Source organism: Mustela nivalis, assembly GCF_964662115.1.
Source record: "Mustela nivalis genome assembly, chromosome: 9".
In the NCBI taxonomy this organism is placed as follows: Eukaryota; Metazoa; Chordata; class Mammalia; order Carnivora; family Mustelidae; genus Mustela; species Mustela nivalis.
This window is the reverse complement of record NC_139028.1, coordinates 60,467,827-60,487,355: the sequence shown is the minus strand read 5'-3', so window position 1 is coordinate 60,487,355 and position 19,529 is coordinate 60,467,827. Positions and strand designations below refer to the sequence as shown.

The 19,529-nt window shown below is 57.9% G+C and overlaps 1 protein-coding gene across 5 annotated transcripts in view; it reads left to right on the top strand.

Annotated features, from left to right (window-relative positions):
- The first annotated feature begins 603 nt into the window (after window positions 1-603).
- Window positions 604-19,529, top strand: part of CAPN5 (calpain 5) — a 52,858-nt gene continuing 33,932 nt past the window's right edge. Inside the window, exons 1-2 of one of the 5 annotated variants that reach the window (XM_082749546.1) lie at window positions 604-729; window positions 16,923-17,166. In XM_082749546.1, coding sequence (XP_082605672.1) covers window positions 17,002-17,166 — 165 coding nt within the window. In that variant the 5' untranslated portion in view covers window positions 604-729; window positions 16,923-17,001. Of the gene's footprint in view, window positions 1,084-1,752; window positions 1,916-1,970; window positions 2,067-16,922; window positions 17,167-19,529 lie in introns of those variants that run through there. The other 4 variants (XM_082749548.1, XM_082749549.1, XM_082749545.1 and 1 more) reach the window with 4 other exon arrangements.

Genomic DNA, 19,529 nt, shown 5'->3' with positions numbered 1-19,529 from the left:
ACTGTGCCGAGCACTCTGAGCCAGGGCCCCTTCTAGGGGCTTCACAGGAATGTTGCATCCCCTGTGATATGAAGGCTACCAGATTGTTTCTGTAGGGAGGTGACAGAAGCAGAAAGATGGGTGACTGGGCCTGGGTCCTACCACCGATGGGAGCCCAGGCAGTGACTTCCGAGCTCAAGCTTGGATCAACACATGACACTTCATGGTGGTTCCAACGCTCTGAAAACACAAGGGGACCCAACATTCACTGTTTTGCAGACTGAGGCGAATGTTTTCTCAGACATGACTGGGCACCGTGCATGACTGGCAATAGGGGCCTGACGATTTGCCTGGAGGGGACCATCACACATTTCCCCAAGAAGCCCAGTTTACAGGCAGGAAAGGGGACAGAGGACTTGCCTGGATCATGCAGCCAGGGATGGGCAGAGTGAGCACTGGAGCCGGCTGGCCTGGCTTCCCCTAGTATTACTATCTTCTCCAGAATCAGCCTCAACCTCCCAGGGAGTCGAGGCTCCAACACGTATTATAAGAGAGGCTTCGAGAGGTCAGGGAGGAAGCACAAACAACTGGGTGGGAACGCCGAAGAAGGGGGGGTGGGGCTTCAGAGTGAGGAGGTGGGGGTGGGGCTTGGTGATGGAGGCCCTGGCTCTGGGGGCCTGATTATCAGCACTTTCCTCCTGGAGAGGGAAGGAAGAGCGTCTCAGACCGCTGCCGCGCTGCATAAACAAGGTCTAAGGGTCGGGGAGGCGGCGGCCTCGAGCGGAGCCCTGAGGGTCTGGGGAGGCGGCAGCCAGGACACAGGCCGAGCAATGGGGTGTGAGTGGGGAAGTCAGTCACAGAAGCTGTTTTGAAACAATATTCTGAGGGTGGCCTGTCATCATGGCTGCATCTTTGGAAGTTCCCTTGCATGGACAGGGACGGCACGGAGGTGGGGAGTAGGTAGGGGGGCAGAGGAGGCGGGGCTGGAGCTGCATTCCGGGGAGAAATATCTAGGAGGCTTGGGACAGAGATGGTGCTGTGGTGGCCGGACAGTCCGAGTGCCAGAGACGTTGATGAGATAATTAACCGAAACTGAGAACCCCGGTGAGTGGGCCGGAGTTTCTCCATCTGCAAAGTGGGCTGGCACAGATCAGGCTGGCAGGTCTACCCGGAGCCCTGCGCCCCTACTGTGTGCCGCGGTTGGGCATTTCACAGACCTTCTCAACCTTACTCCAGAAACATGCCGCTCCTGCTGCAGTCCTCTTACAGCACGCGTAAAGGCACACTGTGCGCTTGGGGCCAGCTCTCCGCATCAGGGTGTGCCTTCCGGGGCTCTAGATTCCTCCTCCTTGTCCGGAACCTTGGAGATGGGGAAGAGAGGGGCACGCGCCCCTTCAAGTTCCTCATTTCCCAGCCCTCTGTTTGAGCCCTGGCATGGCTGTCTACAAGATGCATGCCCTAAGCTCGGCCGGCCTGCAAGTCTTCCGCGGAACTGGCAAACAACCCTCGGGCACACCTGGGCTCGGCCCTGGGGTGGGGGGCTCCCAGAGATACACAACGGCTGACAGTGCGAAATTGGGAGGGAGGGAGAGCGGGGACCTGAACAAGCCAGCCGCGCTGGCCCAGAGTCCCCCTCCAATCCCGGAGCGGGAACTCGGCGGCCACTTCCCCGCCGCTTCGCCCCGCGGCAAGGCGCCAGTTCGCCTGCGCAGCAATCCTGGCCCGCCCGCTCCGCTGGAGACCACGCCTCTGTCCCCAAATGGGCGGAGGCCGCGGGGCGGGGCGGGCCGCGGTCGGGGAGTCCGAGCTCGAGCCCCCGCCCCAGGCCAGCACCGGAGGGATCCCCGGCCGGAGCGGGAGGCCCGTGCAGTCCGGCTTCCCGTGCTCGCGCGGCGCCCACCGTCCGAGTCCTGCCCGAGCGGCGGCGGCGCGGCAGGTAGGAGGCGCTGCGCTGAGGGAGGCGTGTGCGAGCGCGCGTGTTCGTGTGTGTTTCGGAGGTGTGTGTGCGGGTGCAGCGCCGGCCGGTGCGTGCCCGATGAGCACGAATCGGTGTGAGGGTGTGCATCCCGCAGGCAGGGGAGGAAGAGGTGAGCGCGGGCCTTGAGGCCCCAGGCGGGGGCGGGGGGTTTCCACGAGCCTCCCCCGCCCCCAGGGCTCCTGCCCACCGCCATCCCCACCTCGCGGCCGGGGGCCTCTTTTACCTCCTCCTCGGTGGGTGCTCCGTAGCCAGATTCTTAGTTCCGACGCGCTGAGGTTTAACCCTTCCCGACTTGACTGTCGCTTCTCTTCCTCACAATTACCCTTTCCTGTTCTTTTCCCAGCCTTCCTCCGTGGGTTCAGTTCCGCAACCCCACCTGGATATTCCCCCAGCCCCGGCGCTGGAAGCTTGGGAAAGGGCAGGGCCAAGGCCAGTTCCCTTCCCGACCCTCCTGCCAGGTTGGATGGCGGCCTTTCTTTCTGGGCTGCTGGGCTTGGATGTGTCAAGAGGGGGCCGGGGGAGGAGGGGAGATCTGGGAGAGAATGGATCTTGGGCTTCTCTGATCCTGCTCCTACCCCTGAGAGTTGGGGACCTGGGGAGACCTGCCTGGGGTCCACAGCTGAAGTAGGACAGCAGATCATGAACAGGTGCCAAGTCTGTCCAGGTTTCACTTCCTGGAGGGATTCAGCCCCGGGGCCCTCACTGGGATGAGGAGGGTAGGGTCGAGGGGGCAGTGAGCCACCTTGTTTCTCAGGGCTCCTAAGCCAGAATTTGAAGGTGGGTCAGCTTGGCTCTCAAGTCAGAATCTTCTTCCTGTACTAGCGTTGGAGAGTGAAGTGCTGAGGCCAAGTATTCCTAATATCCTGGGGTGGGTGGTTTGGGTAGGCTTCCTGGAAGAGAGGGGTTTGAGAGTAGGGCTCAGCCCACCCTCAGTGTGAGGCCTTGTGAGGGAAACCACTGTGTTTTCCTGAAAGGATTGAGACCTCTCAGGATCTTTTGGTCCTGGTCCCTGCTCTGGTCCCCAGAGTCCTGGAGTAGGGGTGGGGAGGCCTGGCTGCTGCTCCTGGCTGAGGAGACTGGGTTGGGTCGGGTGGACCCAGCTGCGCCTGCTTAAGGTCAGACCAGAGCTGGGTGCCAGGATAGTAAGGTGGGGTCATTGCCAAGTGAGCCTCCCTTCGACTGGTGGGGCATGTGGGTCAACCCCAGGGCAGGAACCTGCCTAGGAGCTGGCGGAGACTACCCTGAAGATACAGTGGTGCTGGTTCTCAAAGGCTGAAAAGTTCACCAAGCAGAAGAGAAAGGGCGGGGCACTGCAGGTCCAGGGAGAAGGCCTGGGTGGGTGGGGGGGTGGTCGTTAAATGGTCTGATGTGCATCTGAGAATTGTCCCCCATCTTCGGCTTTGTGATGGTTGAGTTACTGTGGGGGCCAGCGAGGAGGAGGACTCAGCAGGCAGAGGCCCCCTCCCCACTCCCCTGCCTCTCCTCTGCCCAGCCCCCCACCCAGGGCTATGTTTGGCCTGGAGAAGGGGTTCTGATAGAGATTCCCCTTGCAGGGGTGCTGCGAATGAGAGGATGCACCAGGGCTGCACAGGGACCCCCGTGCAGAGGGAGTGTGGGTCGAGAGCCCCTTTTGAGATGGGGCCGCCACTGGGGGAAGTCAGTGAGATGGAAGTTGGCTGTGGGAAGACTGTGGGCTCTTGGGGTAACATTCAGTACCCTGCTTCCAGGCCTTGGGCTGCTTCTGCCTTCCCCCACAGGCTTTCGGGACAGCCCTGAAGCTCTGGTCCCTGAACAGGATGCCTTCTCGGAGCCCTCGAGGGCACCTCAAAGCCTCTTTCCACCACCTCCTACCTGTAGGGCCTGGCCTTGTGTGCGGGCTTCTCTGAGACTGGCTCTGCCCTTGCCTGTGTCCAGGGATAAATGCTTCCTAATGATAGGGATTCAGGACGGTGGTGATGAAGGTAGATGGTGTCACTTGAAGTATGTATGCAAACTGGTGTTTGATAGCCATTATAATTAATAGTACAGTTGATCCTTGAACAACATAGGTTTGAACTGCATGGGTCCACTTGTATGTGGATTTTTTTATAATACAGTACTGTAAATGTGTTTTCTCCTCCCTATGATTTTCTTAATAACATTCCCTTTTCTGTAGCTTAGTTTATTGTAAGATTACAGACAAACAAGATATGTGTTAATCAGCTGTTTATGCTATTGGTAAGGCTTTGGTTAACAGTAGGCTGTTAGTAAAGTTTTGGGGGGAATCAAAAGTTATATGTAGATTTTTGACTGGGGGGATCGGTACCCCTAATGCCTACCCCAGCCCCCACTGTTGTTCAAGGTCAACTGTAATTAACTGTTGCTATCACTTAGTGCCTACTTCCCTGAGGGATACCGTCCACAGTAAAGAGGGGCCAACTTTGGGAGAAGGGTAATAAGAAAAGGGTTTTCTCCCTTGGAAGTAGAAGTGCCCCTGCCCCTCCCCCCTTCATGGAGTGAGGAGAGCTATGAGGGGCTCAGAAGCCCTGTGTCTGTCTACCCAACCAAGTCCCTGGGCCTCCCAAAGTCTTCTGTCCCCGAAGAGTCATACAAAAAGCTCTCAGCAGCAGGCCTTGGGCTACCCTAGCCACTGAGAGCAGCTCTCCAGCTTCCCACTTGGGGCTGCACAGACAGATGGAGAGTCTGTCTGTCCAGATGGGGAATCTTTTCATCTGCAGCTAGTCTTCGCACCTCCCTCCCCTGCTCCCATATTCTCAAGTGAGAATATGGGCTCCTTCCCTCCAGCCCTCAAATCCCCCAGGGAGCTCTTCTGCCCCTTGTCCTCCCTGAGTTGATGGTGACACTCCAGGATTGCATTTGGTTAGGCCAGGCTGGGTCAGGCTGCCGGCTTCCCTTGGCCTTAGGCCCTGCTTTTTCCTGCTTACTAAAGGCAACATGGGCTAAGTCCCTTTAGGATTCTAATCCAGTAAGGCGGCCCTTAGGCTCGGACACAGGAAGCTAGTGGAATGTGAGCATTTGCTTGCTGTCCGGCCTGAGTTACTGCTCCCCATTGTACCTGCCCTGGGATATGAGGGTGCCAGTGGCTGGGGCTGGGGTGGCTTTCTGCCACAGCGAGGCACGTGGCTTGCGGGAGAAGGGGCTAGCGGCCAGAACAGATGAAGCCTGTGCTCACCTTCCCTCAATGGCTGTGTTCAGGGATGGCCACAGGGCCTTGCGCTGTGCCAACAGAGCCCTCCTGCCACTGGGTGCTGCCTGACACTGGGCGACTTATTCTGGTCAGAGTGTGGCACGCCCTGAGTGGTTTGTGACCAGCAGTAGGAACTGCGACACTGAAGTCTGGGGTGACTTTGTTTTACGTTGAAACAGTTCAGGGCGTAAGAACTTCACCCTCCCTTGCAAGCTGTGCACTCACTCCCTTGAGCGGGAAAGAGGTGTGAGGCCACACGCATGACTACCCACGTCTTCTCCAGGATCAGTATTCGTTTCCTCTTGCTGCTGTAACAGTGAACGCTGTGGCTTAAAACAACACCCAGTTTATTCTCTTAGAGTTTTGGAGGTCAGCAGTCTGAGTTGTCTTAGGGGACTAAAATGGTGTTGCCAGATCCTTCTGGAGGCTCTGTGGGTGACTGTTCCTTGTCTCTTCCAGTTTCTGGTCCTCTTCTGGGGTCACATCTCCCTCTACCTCCTTTGTATAAGGACACCTGTGATCACATTGAGGGCCCACCTGGATATACCAGGATGATCTCCACAACTCAAGACCCTTAATCACATCTGCAAAGTCTGTTTTGCTGTATAAGGGAACATTCTCCGGTTCCAGCAGTTAGGACACTGATATGGGGCGGGGGGGTTGGCATTAGTGAGCCTGCCACACAGGCTCATTGCAGGCCATTCTGAGAGATCCCCTCCTGGGTGTCCATGGCACCCACTGGCTTCCCCCAGGCAGTCACCCTGTGTCAGTCCCCCTCCCCCGCCAACAGCCCAGGAGCTTTTGTGGGCTGGGCCTGGGGCTGCTACACATCTGGCCCTAGTGCCCAGCCTGAGACCATGGCAGCCAGAGTTCAGGGCTGTTTGGAAGAGGGGAACATGTTGGCCTGTCCCCACGGGTTGCCCCAGTGATCAGACCCTGTCCTGCTCCCGACAGGTTAGGCCTTTCAGAATGGTGTACAGCTCATTGCAGACATTCATTCAACAAACCCAATGCTGTTCAGGGTCTCCTGATCCCCACCATCACCCCGTGAGGGCCGGGGCCTGGTAGGAGCCCCATTTTGCAGATGAGTACAGTAAGGCCAGTGAGGCTAAGTCCTGCCTGGAGTAGAGGTGTTTTGGGAACTGGTCCAGGAGAGCAGAAGACCTTCGTTTTATAGACGAGAACTCTGAGGCACAAAAAGGGTAACTGTCTCCTCACCTGAGGACGAGGGTAAGGATGTGGAGGGGACATTTGAAGGCTCTGATTGGTCCTCGGCCTGGGCATTGGAGGTTGCCATGGGCGGGCACGTGACCTGGTGCCGAGCCATCCACGGATGCTGTGGGTGCTGACAACCACCTCCCCCCGGGGACGCAGTTGCCATCCTAGAAGGTGGCATGGGCTTCCTACTGCCCCATGAACAGTCTCAGCCAGAGTGGCCTGCGTGCTGCAGATCCCGCCACAGTGTGGGTCTCCATATTGTCCTCACAGCCAAGGCCATGGCCCTATGGGCCCTGCGTTTGTCTCAGCAGCTGTTTTCTATAGTCTGGTCTGTCTGCCGGCGTCATGGCCTTCCCGTGGTCCCGCCTTGCTGTGAGCCATGCAGGAGCTGGGCTCGTCTCACCGCACACTCCCGAGGGCTCAGCCTGGCTTTCGAACTGTTGTAACTTGGCTGTGGCAGTGTTCCTCTGCTAGCCCCCTCTTCCCTCTTCCTCTCCTCTGCACCCCATCCTCCAGCCTTGCCTAAATGGTTTCTTCCTTCCAGAATGTTCCATCCTCTTCCTAACTTTCCATTTCCACCTCTTGAAATCACAGCTCCCACTTGAGATCCCACTTAGATGCCTCCTCCTCTGTGAGCCTTTCATGCCCTGTCTGCCTGAATCCATGCCCTTTTAGAACAGATCTCCCGGCTTGGTACCAGCGGCATTGTGTCTCTCCTCCACCGGGCTGACCTCCTGGCAGAGCCCCCCACCCCCACCGACTCCTCTGCCCCTTGACCAGGCATGGGGCAGGTGTGAGAAAAGGTTGGAAGGTGAACTCCCAGGGGCTGTTGGGCAGGGCATCCCTGTCTTTGCTTGAGGGAAGGGTGAAGGGTCAGGCAGAGCAGAGCTCTGACAGGAGACAGGCTCCTGGCTTGGTCCCCAGCGCATCTCTTCCCGAGCCCCTCGACTTCATCTGCAATGAAAATAGTACAGAGGTTGTGCAGGAGCTCCAGCTAGGAATTGAGCATCAGTTTCCCTGTCTGAGAAATGGGTATCAGCCCAGCAGGTTTCCAGCTTGAATCATCTTGGAGGACACGGTGCTAGAAGCAGACTGCCTGTTCTGGAAGCAGGAAAAGAGGCTGTCATGGTGACAAACGCAGCATATTGAAAAAAGCAGGAAGTGTCCTCTTCCCCAACCATTCAGTAGGGAGAACCTGTAGACCGGAGAGGGTAGGGGCTTGCCTGCGGTCACACAGCACAGTGGAGCCGGGGTGGCTTCAGTAACCTGCTGGGGTCTCACTTTGTCAGGGTGTTTCCCTTGTGGGGAGTGAGCAGTACCTGTGAGCAGAGCCTCCCAGCATCACCCCCACCCAAATCGGACAGGAAGCAGCCCCTGGCGAGGGGTGGGGGGGTTGAGGGGAAGGGAGGGTGGGCTCTGCTGCATCTGCCCCTCCCTCCAGCACCTTCTCACAGGAGGTGGTTTGGGGTCTGGAGCTCCAGTGTAGGGTGACCAGCTGCCCTGGGTGTCTTGGGATGCGTGACCTTCAGGGCCCACACCAGGTGAGCTCGCCGCTTGCCCTGCCCGGAGCCCATCCCCTGCCCAGGAGAGCCCCTGCCTGCGTAAGTGTGGCTTCTTCCTCCGTCCCAGCTTCTTCCTGTCCCTGCCCTCGGCCCAGCAGAGCCCAGGCTGGAATGCTCCTTTTGGAGGTATCTCTCCCAGCTATGCCTGCTGGCCGAGATTCCCAGCCTCCTCACGACATCCTGTGGGGGGACCCAAGGCCCAGCGAGGAATAACTCGCTGTGGGGCAGAGGCCTCGGACAAAGCTGGGACCACACAGAGAGCCAGCCCAAAGCTGGCTCTTCCCTCATGGGCCCTGCTGGGGGTTCCTCATCGCCCTAGCACCAGAGAGAGGCCTGTGCCCCACACGTGCCTGGCCCTGCTCTCTCCAGGCCGTCCACAGCTGCAAGCATTGGGTGACTTGCTTGGGTGTCTGTGTTCCATAAGATCCCTGCAGCTGGGTGGGGACGGGATTGGACACAGGAACGGTGGGGGAGGGGAGTGGAGAAGAAAGACAGGATTTCCCAGCCTTGGTGCCAGGCCGCCTGGCGCGTTGGCTGGAATGACTCACTGGGCCCGGCCCCCTGGTGCTGCTGCTGGAGCCCGGAGTGTGACCTGGAGCGTGAACCAGATTGTGAACCGGATCGTGAACTGTGGCCCAGCTCTCCCTCCTCATGTACTTTCCCTCCCCCACCCACCATGTTTTCCTCAGCACCCAGTACACACAGGAGACCAGAGTGGACCCACGGTAGCCCAGAGATACACCTCGAGCTGGCTAGTGATAGCTGGGGGGGGCAAGAGGAGAGTGGGAGTGGGCTGCGGGAGAAAAGTGGGGGCATACATGGACAGAGCCAAAGCCACGCAGACAAGCAGGCAGTCACCAAACTCTGGGGCTCTCCCTTTCCAGGGCCCTCCCTGGCATCTGGCCTGTCCCTGCCTGGGCCACGGCCCCAGCCCCTTTCCTCAGAACCCACCCCTCTGTCTCCCTCCTCTGCCCCTCCTTGGCTACCCTGTGCCCTCAGTAGGAGCCCAAGCCTGGCATCCTGGCGCCCCAGCCCAGCAGAGCTGGTCCTGCCAGCTTTTCTCACCCCCCCAACCCTGCTCTACAACTGGGGACTTTTAGTTCTCCCTCCACACTCCCCTGCCTTCCCTCCACCTGGACTGAGTGGGTCCTGCTCGCCCGCCCCCTGCCAGTCTGGCCTGGTCTTCAAGCCCTGCTCTGGTTTGCTCTGGTTCCATCTCGAAGAGATACCGCTGTTCTTCCCATCCCTGTAAACTTGCCTACATCATGCCTTCCCCCTGGCAGTGCTGACTGCTGAGTGTCTGGCTTAGTTCATGGTTTGTGTCATGTCTGTCTGTCCTTGCCTCCCCTGAGACAGCGGTGAGGCTCTGACCCTCCTTGTCAGCTCAGGGCCAGCCCAGAACGGCTGTCAGCACAGATCTGCACATTGGCATTGTCTGTGTCCCCTGAATTATGAGACGCAGCTGTGCAGCCTGCCCTTGACCATGCGGCGAAGGAGGGGGCCCTGTGGCTTGGAGTGGGGTGTAGTGGGAGGCCGAGGAGGGGAGATGGGGGGCTCTGGTGGCTGGGCTGTGGGTGTGGGGCATCCCTGGCTCCTTCGGCTGGCACTGGATGACATCCTCTGTGCCGGGCCCGTGCTGCACGATGGGTACCTACACGATGGCATGTGGGGAATCCCAGCTCAGAGGGGAGGACCCCCAGCAGGCCTTCCCAAGTTCTCCCTTTCACGTCCACAGCCGGCTTCTCACCAAGGAGAGTTGTCTCCCTCTCATGAAGCTCTAGATGCTGCCTTCTCTCTGTTTACACAGGAGTCTGTCATTTCAAGTCCCGTGGCCTGCTGTCTGGTTTTTCTGCTCTAGCCTCATACTTTGCTAGTGCATTCTCCATGTGGCAGCCAGTTGAGTCTCTAGTCCTTCACCTGCTCAGACCCTTCTCACTTCTCTGTCACCTCAGAAGGAGCCCGGTCCCTGGCTGGCGTTGGGCACCAGTGCTAGGCTCCGGTGAGCCTCGCCTATGACCTCCTCCCTACGCGCCGCTGCCACTCTGGGTCAGCCCAGCTCCTTGCCCTGAGCAACAGGGATATCTCCTGGGGTTCCTGGCTGCACCCCCTTCTCAGAGAGGATACCCTAGAGGCGTGTGCCCAGGTTGGGGTATGGGGGTGCTGCCCTCACCTTGTGGGACCCTCTTTTGGGTGAGAGCACTCCTGGTGTCAAATCCACAACATTCTGGAAGGAGGAGGATGAGGCCTGCAGAAGGTCACACAGCCTGTATGTCCCAAGGCCAGGCCAGGATTGGGGCTCCCTCCCTGCTCTTCACCCTGCTCGGCCCACTGTGGGTGGCAGGCAGGACCCTCCAGATACGGAGTGTCTGGCTTGAAAGGGGCCCAGAACTGGCAGGATCGGGAGCACTCGATTCAGCCAGCCCTTCTTTCCAGTGCCATCGTGCTGGCTGTTTGGTTGAACATTTATGAAAGTGTAACTGCTGTGTGGAACAGCATGACTGCCGTGTGGAACAGCGCATAAACCACAGGCATCCAGCAGCGTGAGCACAGCCTGGCAGCCTCTACCCACCACCAGAAGCTGGATTCTCAGATCTCCAGAAGGCCCCTCGGGCCCTGGCAGTCAGTGCTGCCAATGCCAGCCACCTTCCTGCCTTGTATTTACCACAAATGGGTTATGCCTGCTTTTCAGTTTTATGCGAATGGGGCAGCAGTATTCCTTCTCTTGACTGTCACCCTGGTAAGGCCCACCTGGGGCCCTGTGTGCAGCAGTAATTCACTCATTTTTGTTGCCGGGCACTATTTTGCTGTGACACCGTCTTTATCCTGTCTTTTATTGGTGGACATTGGGTATTTTTTTCCAATTTTCAGCTTTGACAAACACTCCTGTGGTAAACGTTCTTGTACATGTTTTCTGGTGAATATATGCATGCATTTCTTTTCTTTCTTTTTGTTGTTGTTGTTGTTCTTCTTTTTTTTTTTTTTTTAAAGATTTTATTTATTTGTTTGAGCTAGAGTGAGAGAGAGAGAAAGAGGGCATGAGCTGGGGTGGGGGTTGTGCAGTGGGAGAGGGAGAACCAGACTCCCCGCTGGATGGGAAGCCTGATGAGCCCCTCATTAGAGGGCTCAATCCCAGGACCCCGGGATCATGACCTGAGCTGAAAGCAGACGCTTAACCCAGGTGCCTCGTGTGCGTGCATTTCTGTTCGGTATATACTGAGGAGTAGAACTGCTAACTATGCATTTGTTCAGCTTTAATACATATGGTCAGATGGTTGGGCAAAGTGGTTTTACCAGTGTAGACCTTCTACCACCAGTGCTGAAGAGCTGTACACGAAGGAGAGCTTGTGTGTGTGTGGTTTTCACTGTAGCCATTCTGGTGAGGGTGGAGTGGTGTCTTCTCGGCATTTTATTTTATTATTTTTTTAGGTAGGCTCCATGCCCTTATGGGGCTTGAACACATGACCCTGAGATCAAGTGTCCCGTGCTCTACCAGCTGAGCCCGCTAGGCACCCCTCTTGTGGTGGTTTTAACTCGCATTTCTTTGATGACTCGTGAAGTCGAGGGTTTTTTCTTCTTCTTTGGCCAGATGGGCATGCTCTTTTTCTCATGTTTTCTTCAAGAAGCTTTATCGTTTATCCTTTTGGTTAGTTTTGAAATCTATGTGGAATTGTTTTTTGTGTAGAGTGGGAGGCAAGGGTTAAGATGAATCTTTTCCCACCTGGATAACCCAGTCGATGCAGCATCATTCATTGAGAAGACCATCCTTGGCCCAGAGCACTGTGGTGTCTCCTTTGCCATAAATCAAGTGTCCTACTTGTGGTCCTTTTTCTGGACTCTTTATTCTGTTCTCTTCTGTTCCATTGGTCCTTTGTCTCTGCTGTGCCCAGTACCACACTGTCTAAGTTTATTAGAGCTGTGTGATGTGTCTTGTTAACTGCAGTGCGACTCCCCCCAACCCTCCTTTTTCCTCAACTGTCCCCTGCCCTCCAGGGCTCCGGGTCCCAACCTCCCACCTCCCCCCACACCACTGTGAAGTTCATAGTTTTCTTTAAATCAACTTCCTTTTTCCTTAATATTTCTTTCTTTCTTTTTTTTTTTTTTAAAGATTTTACCCATTCATTTGACAGACAGAGATCACAAGTTGGCAGAGAGGCAGGCAGAGAGAGAGAGAGAGAAGAAGGGAAGCAGGCTCCCTGCTGAGCAGAGAGCCCTATGTGGGGCTCGACCCCAGGACCCTGAGACCATGACCGGAGCTGAAGGCAGAGGCTCAACCCACTGAGCCACCCAGGCGCACCAATTTTCTTAATATTTCTTAAAGGAAACTGTGTGTCTACTAAATGGAAAGTCATTATTACTATCCACAAGTCCAAAGCCACTGGTGATAAAGTAAAAATAGCAGAAAAAACCCTTCACTTTCCGCCAGGCGCTGGTGTCTGCTGAGGTCTTCTCCTCCTGTCAAGTGGGTGGACCAGGGCCCGTTAGATGGAACTGAGCTCACTCTCGGAGGGAGTCCTAGAGAGAGCCCCACAGGGACAACAGAGCTTTCTTTCTGATGTCTTTACTGCCACATCAGAGTACATGCTCAGGTTTTAATCCGAGGCCCTGTCTTGGGAAGCCCCGGTGTGAGAGGGAGTCTGGAAGCTTGGGATCCAGCCAATGGGCTGCAGATTTTGGACACTTGTCTCGATGTTCTCATCTATAAAATGGGATGAGACTCTCTCTTGTCCTTCCCTGGCTGTGGTGACTGCATCATGCAGGGAAGTCCCCTTGCCGACAGCCCTGTCCTGTCCTGCCGCTGGCTCAGTGTGACCAGCAAGAGGAGCCCTTACCCCACCCGGTGCGCAGCTGGGCGGTCCACACCGCCTCCTGCTGGCCCAGGAACAGCAGACCAGGCTTCAGCCTCCTGGAGGCAGGGCTACACCATTTCCAAGGTGAGGACAGAGTCTTGCAGGGCAGGCCTGGGCCGATGCCATTTTCTTTCCCAGTCACCTGAGAAGCTACAATCAGGTAGGGCTGACAGAGAGCTGCTCAGAGGGATTCACGCCTTGCCTGAAGATGCACAGCACTGGGTGGTGCAGTCAGGATTGGAGCTCAGGTCCGACTGGCCTGTTCCAGACTGGTTGCTCTGAGCTCCCTGGTGAGGGCTCTCAGGCCCTTGTTCTGTGCCCACTTAGCAGCCCCATGCTCGGTCCGCAGGCCCCACCATGCCAGGCTGGGTCTGGGTGACCTTGCACTTTCTTGCCACTGAGACTTGGCTTGAGCTGTTCCCTCTGTCTGGAGTGTCCTTTGTCTCCTAAAGAATGGCCGGCTTCTGGGGCCTGGCCTCTGTGAAGGCCTCCTGGCATCGTTCTTGCCGGAATCTCTGAATGACGTGTTCCCTGCTGCCTTGTGTCTTTTGGCCACACTAGACCATGAAGTCCCTTGGGGATGGGAACTAAAGCCAGTGCTCTGTCAAGATCCGGAGAAGAGCTGGCTGCTGCAGTGGGAGCCAGGGTGGTGGCCGTGATGCCCCTGGGGACAGCAGGGGTGTGGAGATGGGCTGGCATGCAGCCAGCGGGAGTGGGCGGGAGGGGGGCAGGCCCTGCCTTCATGGGCCCTGAGGGCTGGTGTGGCTCCCACATGGAAAGCTAAAACCTTTGGTGGTCCCTGCCACTCTTCGAGCCACCCCCGCCCCCACCGCCCCCGCCACATAGAAGAGGTTTCTCCATCACCTGTGTTGGCTCTTTCAGTATAAATTGACTTTATCTGCCCCCCATTGTTGGACCCTTGGGGGACACAGAGGAACTGGGTGTGCTGGGCTGGGGGGATGGACGAGTCCTGTGCAGGTAGAGGACGATGTGGGGGTGTCGCAGGGGTTCCAGGACTGTGGGGGGGAGAGGGGAGGGGAGCGGTCCTTGGGCTGAGCTGTGACAGGTGAACCGCCTGGAGCTCTTAGCGCTGTAGCTTGGCATGCAGAATGAATGGTAGGGGTGGGGTGCGGTGGGCAGGCACCGAGGGAACAGGACAGGCTGAAGGCAGTGGGGACGCTCGGGCTTTCCTGTTAATGCCGGCTTGCGCACTGTATGAAGATGTCCAGAGACCAGAAGCGCCGTTCTCCCAGCTCAGGCCCAGAGAGAAGAGCCCTTGGGTTTGGGAGCCGACTCTCCTGACTCTTGGTTTGTCCACGGCCTTCAATGCTCATGTCTGCACAGGGAGAGGGCAAAGCTCAGAGGCTCTCGACTCTGACCTCGTGGGTTTGTTGACCCAGTGGGTGGAAAGGGAGATGATCTTGGGGCCCTCAGAAGGTGTGGGAGGACAGTCGCCATGAGGACCCGTGTGTGCAAAGGCTGGGGCCAGAAGAACCTGGCGTCGGTAGGCCAGCAGGAGCCTCGCTGGCAGGGGTGCAGCTGGTGAGATGGCCGAGCTGGGGCAGACCTTCAGCCAGGCCTGGCCCCCGTTCTCCTGGCCTGGGCCCAGCCAAGCTCTCCTCTCTCCTCCCCCACCTCCTTTCTGTCCTCTCTGGGAGCGTTCACCATGGTGTGGTCTAGAAGGCCACCAGAACCCTTATTCCCCGGGAGCTTGACTGTGTGACCTCGGGCAGCTTGCTCCCCAGCTCTGGGCCCTCTGGGCTCTGAACATGGAGTTGCTGGAGCTGATTTCTGGGATCCTGCTCTCAGCTTCCTTGATCTAATTCTTGCAGCTTTAATTGCTTCCTGAGCAGGCCCTTCCGGAAACTGTGATGCTAATAACTCTCCTGGTTGGCTGTTTGCCAGAAGGCCAGCGGTTGGCTCTCTCGAGGCTCCCCTCTTCTCTTTCCCTCAGGCCTCTAACACTGGGAGGCTGGGTGAGTGTGGGCCGGGTTCTGGGCCTTCCTGGCCGAGGGATGGCCTGAGGTCACACAGCAGCGGAGCAGGCTGGGTATAGATGTGGGGCAGAAGGTGAGGTTGCTGTGTGTCCTTGGCACTCGCCAGGCAGAGACCTCAAACCCTCTGATTTCCCTGCCGTCCATCCGGATCCCATACTGACCACCCATCTCACCTTCCGCCCTTCCTACTTCTCCCTTCCCCGTCAGATCCCTCCCCTTTCCCTTCCCGTGAGGCTGGCTCAGTCAGGGTGTGTGGCGTTGGGCCTTTCTCTGTGCCGCAGGATCACTGGGCCAAGATGAAGGCACCAAAGGATGTGGGTTCAATTCCAGACTCTGCCATGGGACGCCGCCAAGGCTCCTCCCTTCACTTAGCCTCAGTTTTCTTTTCTGAAAAATGGGAACAATCAAAGACTTGGCCAGCACTGTTTGCAAATACTGCACACGGCCCTCTTGCCAGCTGGTGTGCTGGCAGGTGCCAGAGGGATGGAGCTTCTCTCTTGGTAGTGAAAGGTGGTTTGTTTCCTCTTCTCATTCTCCTCCCTCTGGCCTGCCAAGCAGTTTTCTCAGCCTCGGGCTAATCATCACACATCTTCCACTTAGTTAAAGCCATGTTGTTGTTCCTATTGTGGAGCTGAGGAAATGGGGGCTGAGAGGTTCAGTGACCTGTTCAAGGCCATACAACAGGTGAGAGGTGCAGCTGGGACGGGTACCCACATCAGACTTGCTCTCAAACCTGTGTTCACCCCAGGAGCCAGCCTGCCTCACTTTGGTTTTCCTCATTGGGGCTGGGAAGCCAGGGCCTATGGCCCAGCGGGGTGGTAGTTTGCTGCCCTGGGCAGACCCCAGGACCAGCAGACCCAGGGGTGTGGAGCTCTGCCAGCAGCCCAGACGGAGTCTGAGATACCGGGGCTGTGGGTCTGACATCTGGCAGTCAGGGCCTCTCAGGAGCAGGCCGGCTGCTGTTCCCCAGCCTGAACCCTCCTCCCAGGCCTTGCCTGGCCACATCCAGCCCATGTCCCTTGTGTTGGGTTAGCACACGGCTGCCAGCCCAAGGGGGCTGCAGGGAGGCGGCTGACAGGAACAGCCTCCTTCTGTTCTGGGCTCTGTGCAGAGGCTGCATGTGCATGGGGAACCAACCAAGCCGACCCTGGTCTTGGGGCTCTGGTCTAATGGGCACCTGCGGTTCTGCTTCCTGGGATGGGAATCCGTGGGAGGGGTGGAGGGAGATGAGGAGTTCAGCGTGGGATCGGTGCCCGTGGGTGCCGAGGGCCCTCATTGGGGTTGGGGGACCCGAAGAGAGGTCCAGGCTGAGTATGGGGTCATGAGGCTGGGGAGGTGAGCAGAACACAGCTTGGTGCAGTGCCCCAGGACCAGAGGGAGAGGAAGGGCAGGGATGGGGGAGTGTCAACCAGGGCCGCTGCCTCTCTGGGCCCGGATGAGACTGTTCTGAGACTGTACGGGAGTGAGACTCGGTGAAGTCTGCAAAGTCATCAGGGAGAGTCTGGCGTAGGAGACTGGGAGGCTACAGAGTGAGGGATCTGGGCCTCGGGGGAGGTTAGGTCAGTAGGATTAAGGAGCCATGAGGAGATGTTTATTCCAGAAGCAGGGTGAAGGAGGCAGTGCTGGAGGGCCGGCGGGGGAATGAATGTGAGCGATGGCCACAGGGGGGCGCCCTCCCCACGGGGCAGAAACGGACCTTTAGATGAAGTGGGGAGGGTCTGGAGGAGGGGCGTTTGGAGGCAGTGGCCCTGCTCTCCTGTGCCTGCGAAGGCAGCCAGGGAGCTGCTGGGTTAGCCAGGAGTCAGACTCTTCCCTAGGAGGTGTAGGGGGATTTGGGGACAAGGGAAGGAGCAGGCGGGTGCAGCCCTGGAGCCCCGAACACCTTGGGATTGAGCCCGTGGCCTGTTGGCCTGGAGGCTGACGTTGCCTCCAAGCATCAGAAGTGAGAGCATTCAGGACGAGGTGTCTGGTCAGTCGGTTCCTGTCCCTGCCGTGCTTGTAGCAGCCGCGTCTGTCCCTGCCTCTGAGCCTTGGCTCCTGGCCTGAGCGACAGGGTGGAGGGTGCCCACTACCCAAGGCTCCCCTGACTCAATGGGTGCAGGTCCTCCAGTCTCCTCAGTAAGTGATGATCTTCTCACCCTCCTGTTGTCCCAGGTACCTCAGGAGCCACCCACGTGCCCGCCTCACTCTCTGCTGCCTTGTGTCGCCCCCCCCTGCTGGGGCAGCGGCCACCATGTTCTCGTGTGTGAAGCCCTACGAGGACCAGAACTATTCTGCCCTGAAGCGGGCCTGTCTGCGGAGGAAGGTGCTCTTCGAGGACCCCAACTTCCCGGCCACCGATGATTCGCTGTACTATCAGGGCTCCCCGGGCCCCACGGTCAGGTGGAAGCGGCCCAAGGTCAGTGTCTGGCCACAGCTGGAGCTGAGGCGAATCGGCCCAGACCTGCCCAGTGTGCAGCGGATAGGCCGGTGGCTGGTCACCCCGAGGCTCCCGGGGGGGGGGGCTGGGAAAACAGAGGGCCTTCCTGCTGTGGGTTTTTGCCTGGACAGGGAGCCGGGCCATCGCCCTCATCCTGGGGCCGCCGCCACCTGGCCAGGACCTCGCCCCCTCTCTGAGCCTCAGCTTCCTCACAGGGCAAAAGGAGTGCCCTGGCACCCAAAATAAAACTCAGGGTGGTTTGGGGCTTAAAAAGGAGGCAAATGTTTTACTCTAGTAAAGCAGAGAGTGACATTCGAGTGTAAGCGATTTGCTGGTTGTTGTCGTCATGATTCTGAGACGGTCATTTGCCACAAATGAAAAGTATTTATGGTGATGGTTCATCGATACTGATAACAGCAGTAAGAAGTCACAGTGCCCTCAAGGGTTGTTGGGAGCCTCCCAAGAGACGGCCTGTGAGCAGGCGTGGCACCGAACCCGGTGTCCGGCACCGGCAGCAACACCATTACTGTGGAGAATGGTGAATCTGTGACATCTGTCTGGCTGCTGCCCAGCCTTGGTCGCTGAGGCTAGAGAGTGTTGAACAGAACTGTTTGGCCTCATGACACAGTTTTGTCGACTTTAACCCCAATCCCTGCATGTGAGCGTGGGTGCCCCCGGGACCTGGGTGAGGAGGCAGCTGCTGGCACTGAGTTGGTCACACAGGAGGGACATTGGTGCAGGGAGCTGTGCTGTGCTCCCTGCCCCATAGTTAGAGGAGGCATCTCGGGATCGGAGGGGGAGGCACCGTGTGGAAAATATGGGAGACTTGGAACTCTCCGGCTTTTTTGGGACGTGGCGGGAACATCAGGGAAGAGGGAGTCTGAGTCCTGTGGTTGGTGGGGCTGGTGTGTCCTGGGGCAGCCGGAGCCCGGGAGGGTGGTTGGGGGCCGGGGGTGGGGGGCACAAGGCTTTCAGCAGGGTGTGACGGGGCAGGTTTGTGTTTTATGAAGTTCCCTCCGACCTCCTACACATTTTGGGAAAATGGGATTCAGGTTTCGTGTTCCTCTCCTAGTCTGTGATCTCAAGTCCCTTCCAGCTCAAAAAGCCTGTGTATTTTCTAGGACTGGGGTGTTTGAGAGGTAGAGGAACTGAGGCCAGTGGGGGAGGGCGCATGCCCTGACTGCCCAGGGAGCCGGTAACTGAGCCGGGACGGGACCCAGGAGTCCTGCCTGCCCTGGCCCTCTGCCTGACACCTTGGTTCTCTGGAACTCCCAGGAGCCTCCTGGCCTGGCCATAAGATTCCTGCCTCCCAGGCCCCCTACGCCCACGCCTTCCTCTCTGTCCTTTGTCTGGTGGGTGGGGAAGGAGGCTAGCCTCAAAGGGCCTTTGTGAGGTTTTAGGGGTGTGTGTGGGGGGGAGACACTTGAGAGCTCTCTGCCTTCCTCTCACTCCACCCCTTTGCTGCCCTTGTCCTGCCCTCTGGCCAGCACGCAGACATTTTAGATCCGTTTCTCTGGAAGGAGGCTGGTGAGGCATGGCTGGGGAAGGTTAGGCTCAGTGTGGTGAGAGGAGGAGATGCCAGCCTGCCTGGGCTCAGCATCCCCCTGCTGTGTGATCCTGGTGCAGTCACCTGCGCTCTCTGGGCTCCTTTTCCTGCCAGAGGAGGAGCAGAGCCTCCCTGCCCTGCCTGTGGAGGCTGGTGACAGAGGGCTTGTGGTGGTTGGTGTTGACAGGGAGATATCTGAGTGCACCCCAGGGCTGGTGGTAGGGGATGGGTTCTGGCTTTGGGAGGCGGAGTTCACGGCCAGGGACAGTTTTGGGGGGGGGATGAGGAGGTGAGACAGGGTGGACCAGGGTGTGATGGTGGTTGTATAAGCAGCACCTGCTAGGTGGTGTGGGGCTTATCTTGTGGTCAGGCGGTCAGGACGGCTGGTTGGTGGAGCAGGAAGTCAGGCCCGGCTTGCCCCAGGCGGATGAGGCGAGGCCAGCCCAGTGGGGTGACCATTAACTCCCAGCTTCTTGGTCCTTGGCCAGTGAGTTGGAACTTTGTCCTAAGGCAGCTGTGTTTCTGTGGAGTCTTACATCCTGCGGCCTGTGACCTGACTTTATAAATAGAGTGAAAGGCTCTTTCTGGATAGCCCCTGGGAAGGCCTTCTTCACTCCCACCCCACTTTCCCCCCTTCTCTTTAAGTTGCTCAGTGTCATGGTCTCTCTCTTCTTGAGGATCTCAGACAGGCTCTCTCCCTGCTGGCCTGCTGGACTTCACTTCGCATTCTTCCAAAATGGAATGTGAAGGCTCGTTTTTGAGCTAGATGAACTTGGCCCCACCTCCCAGGAGGGGC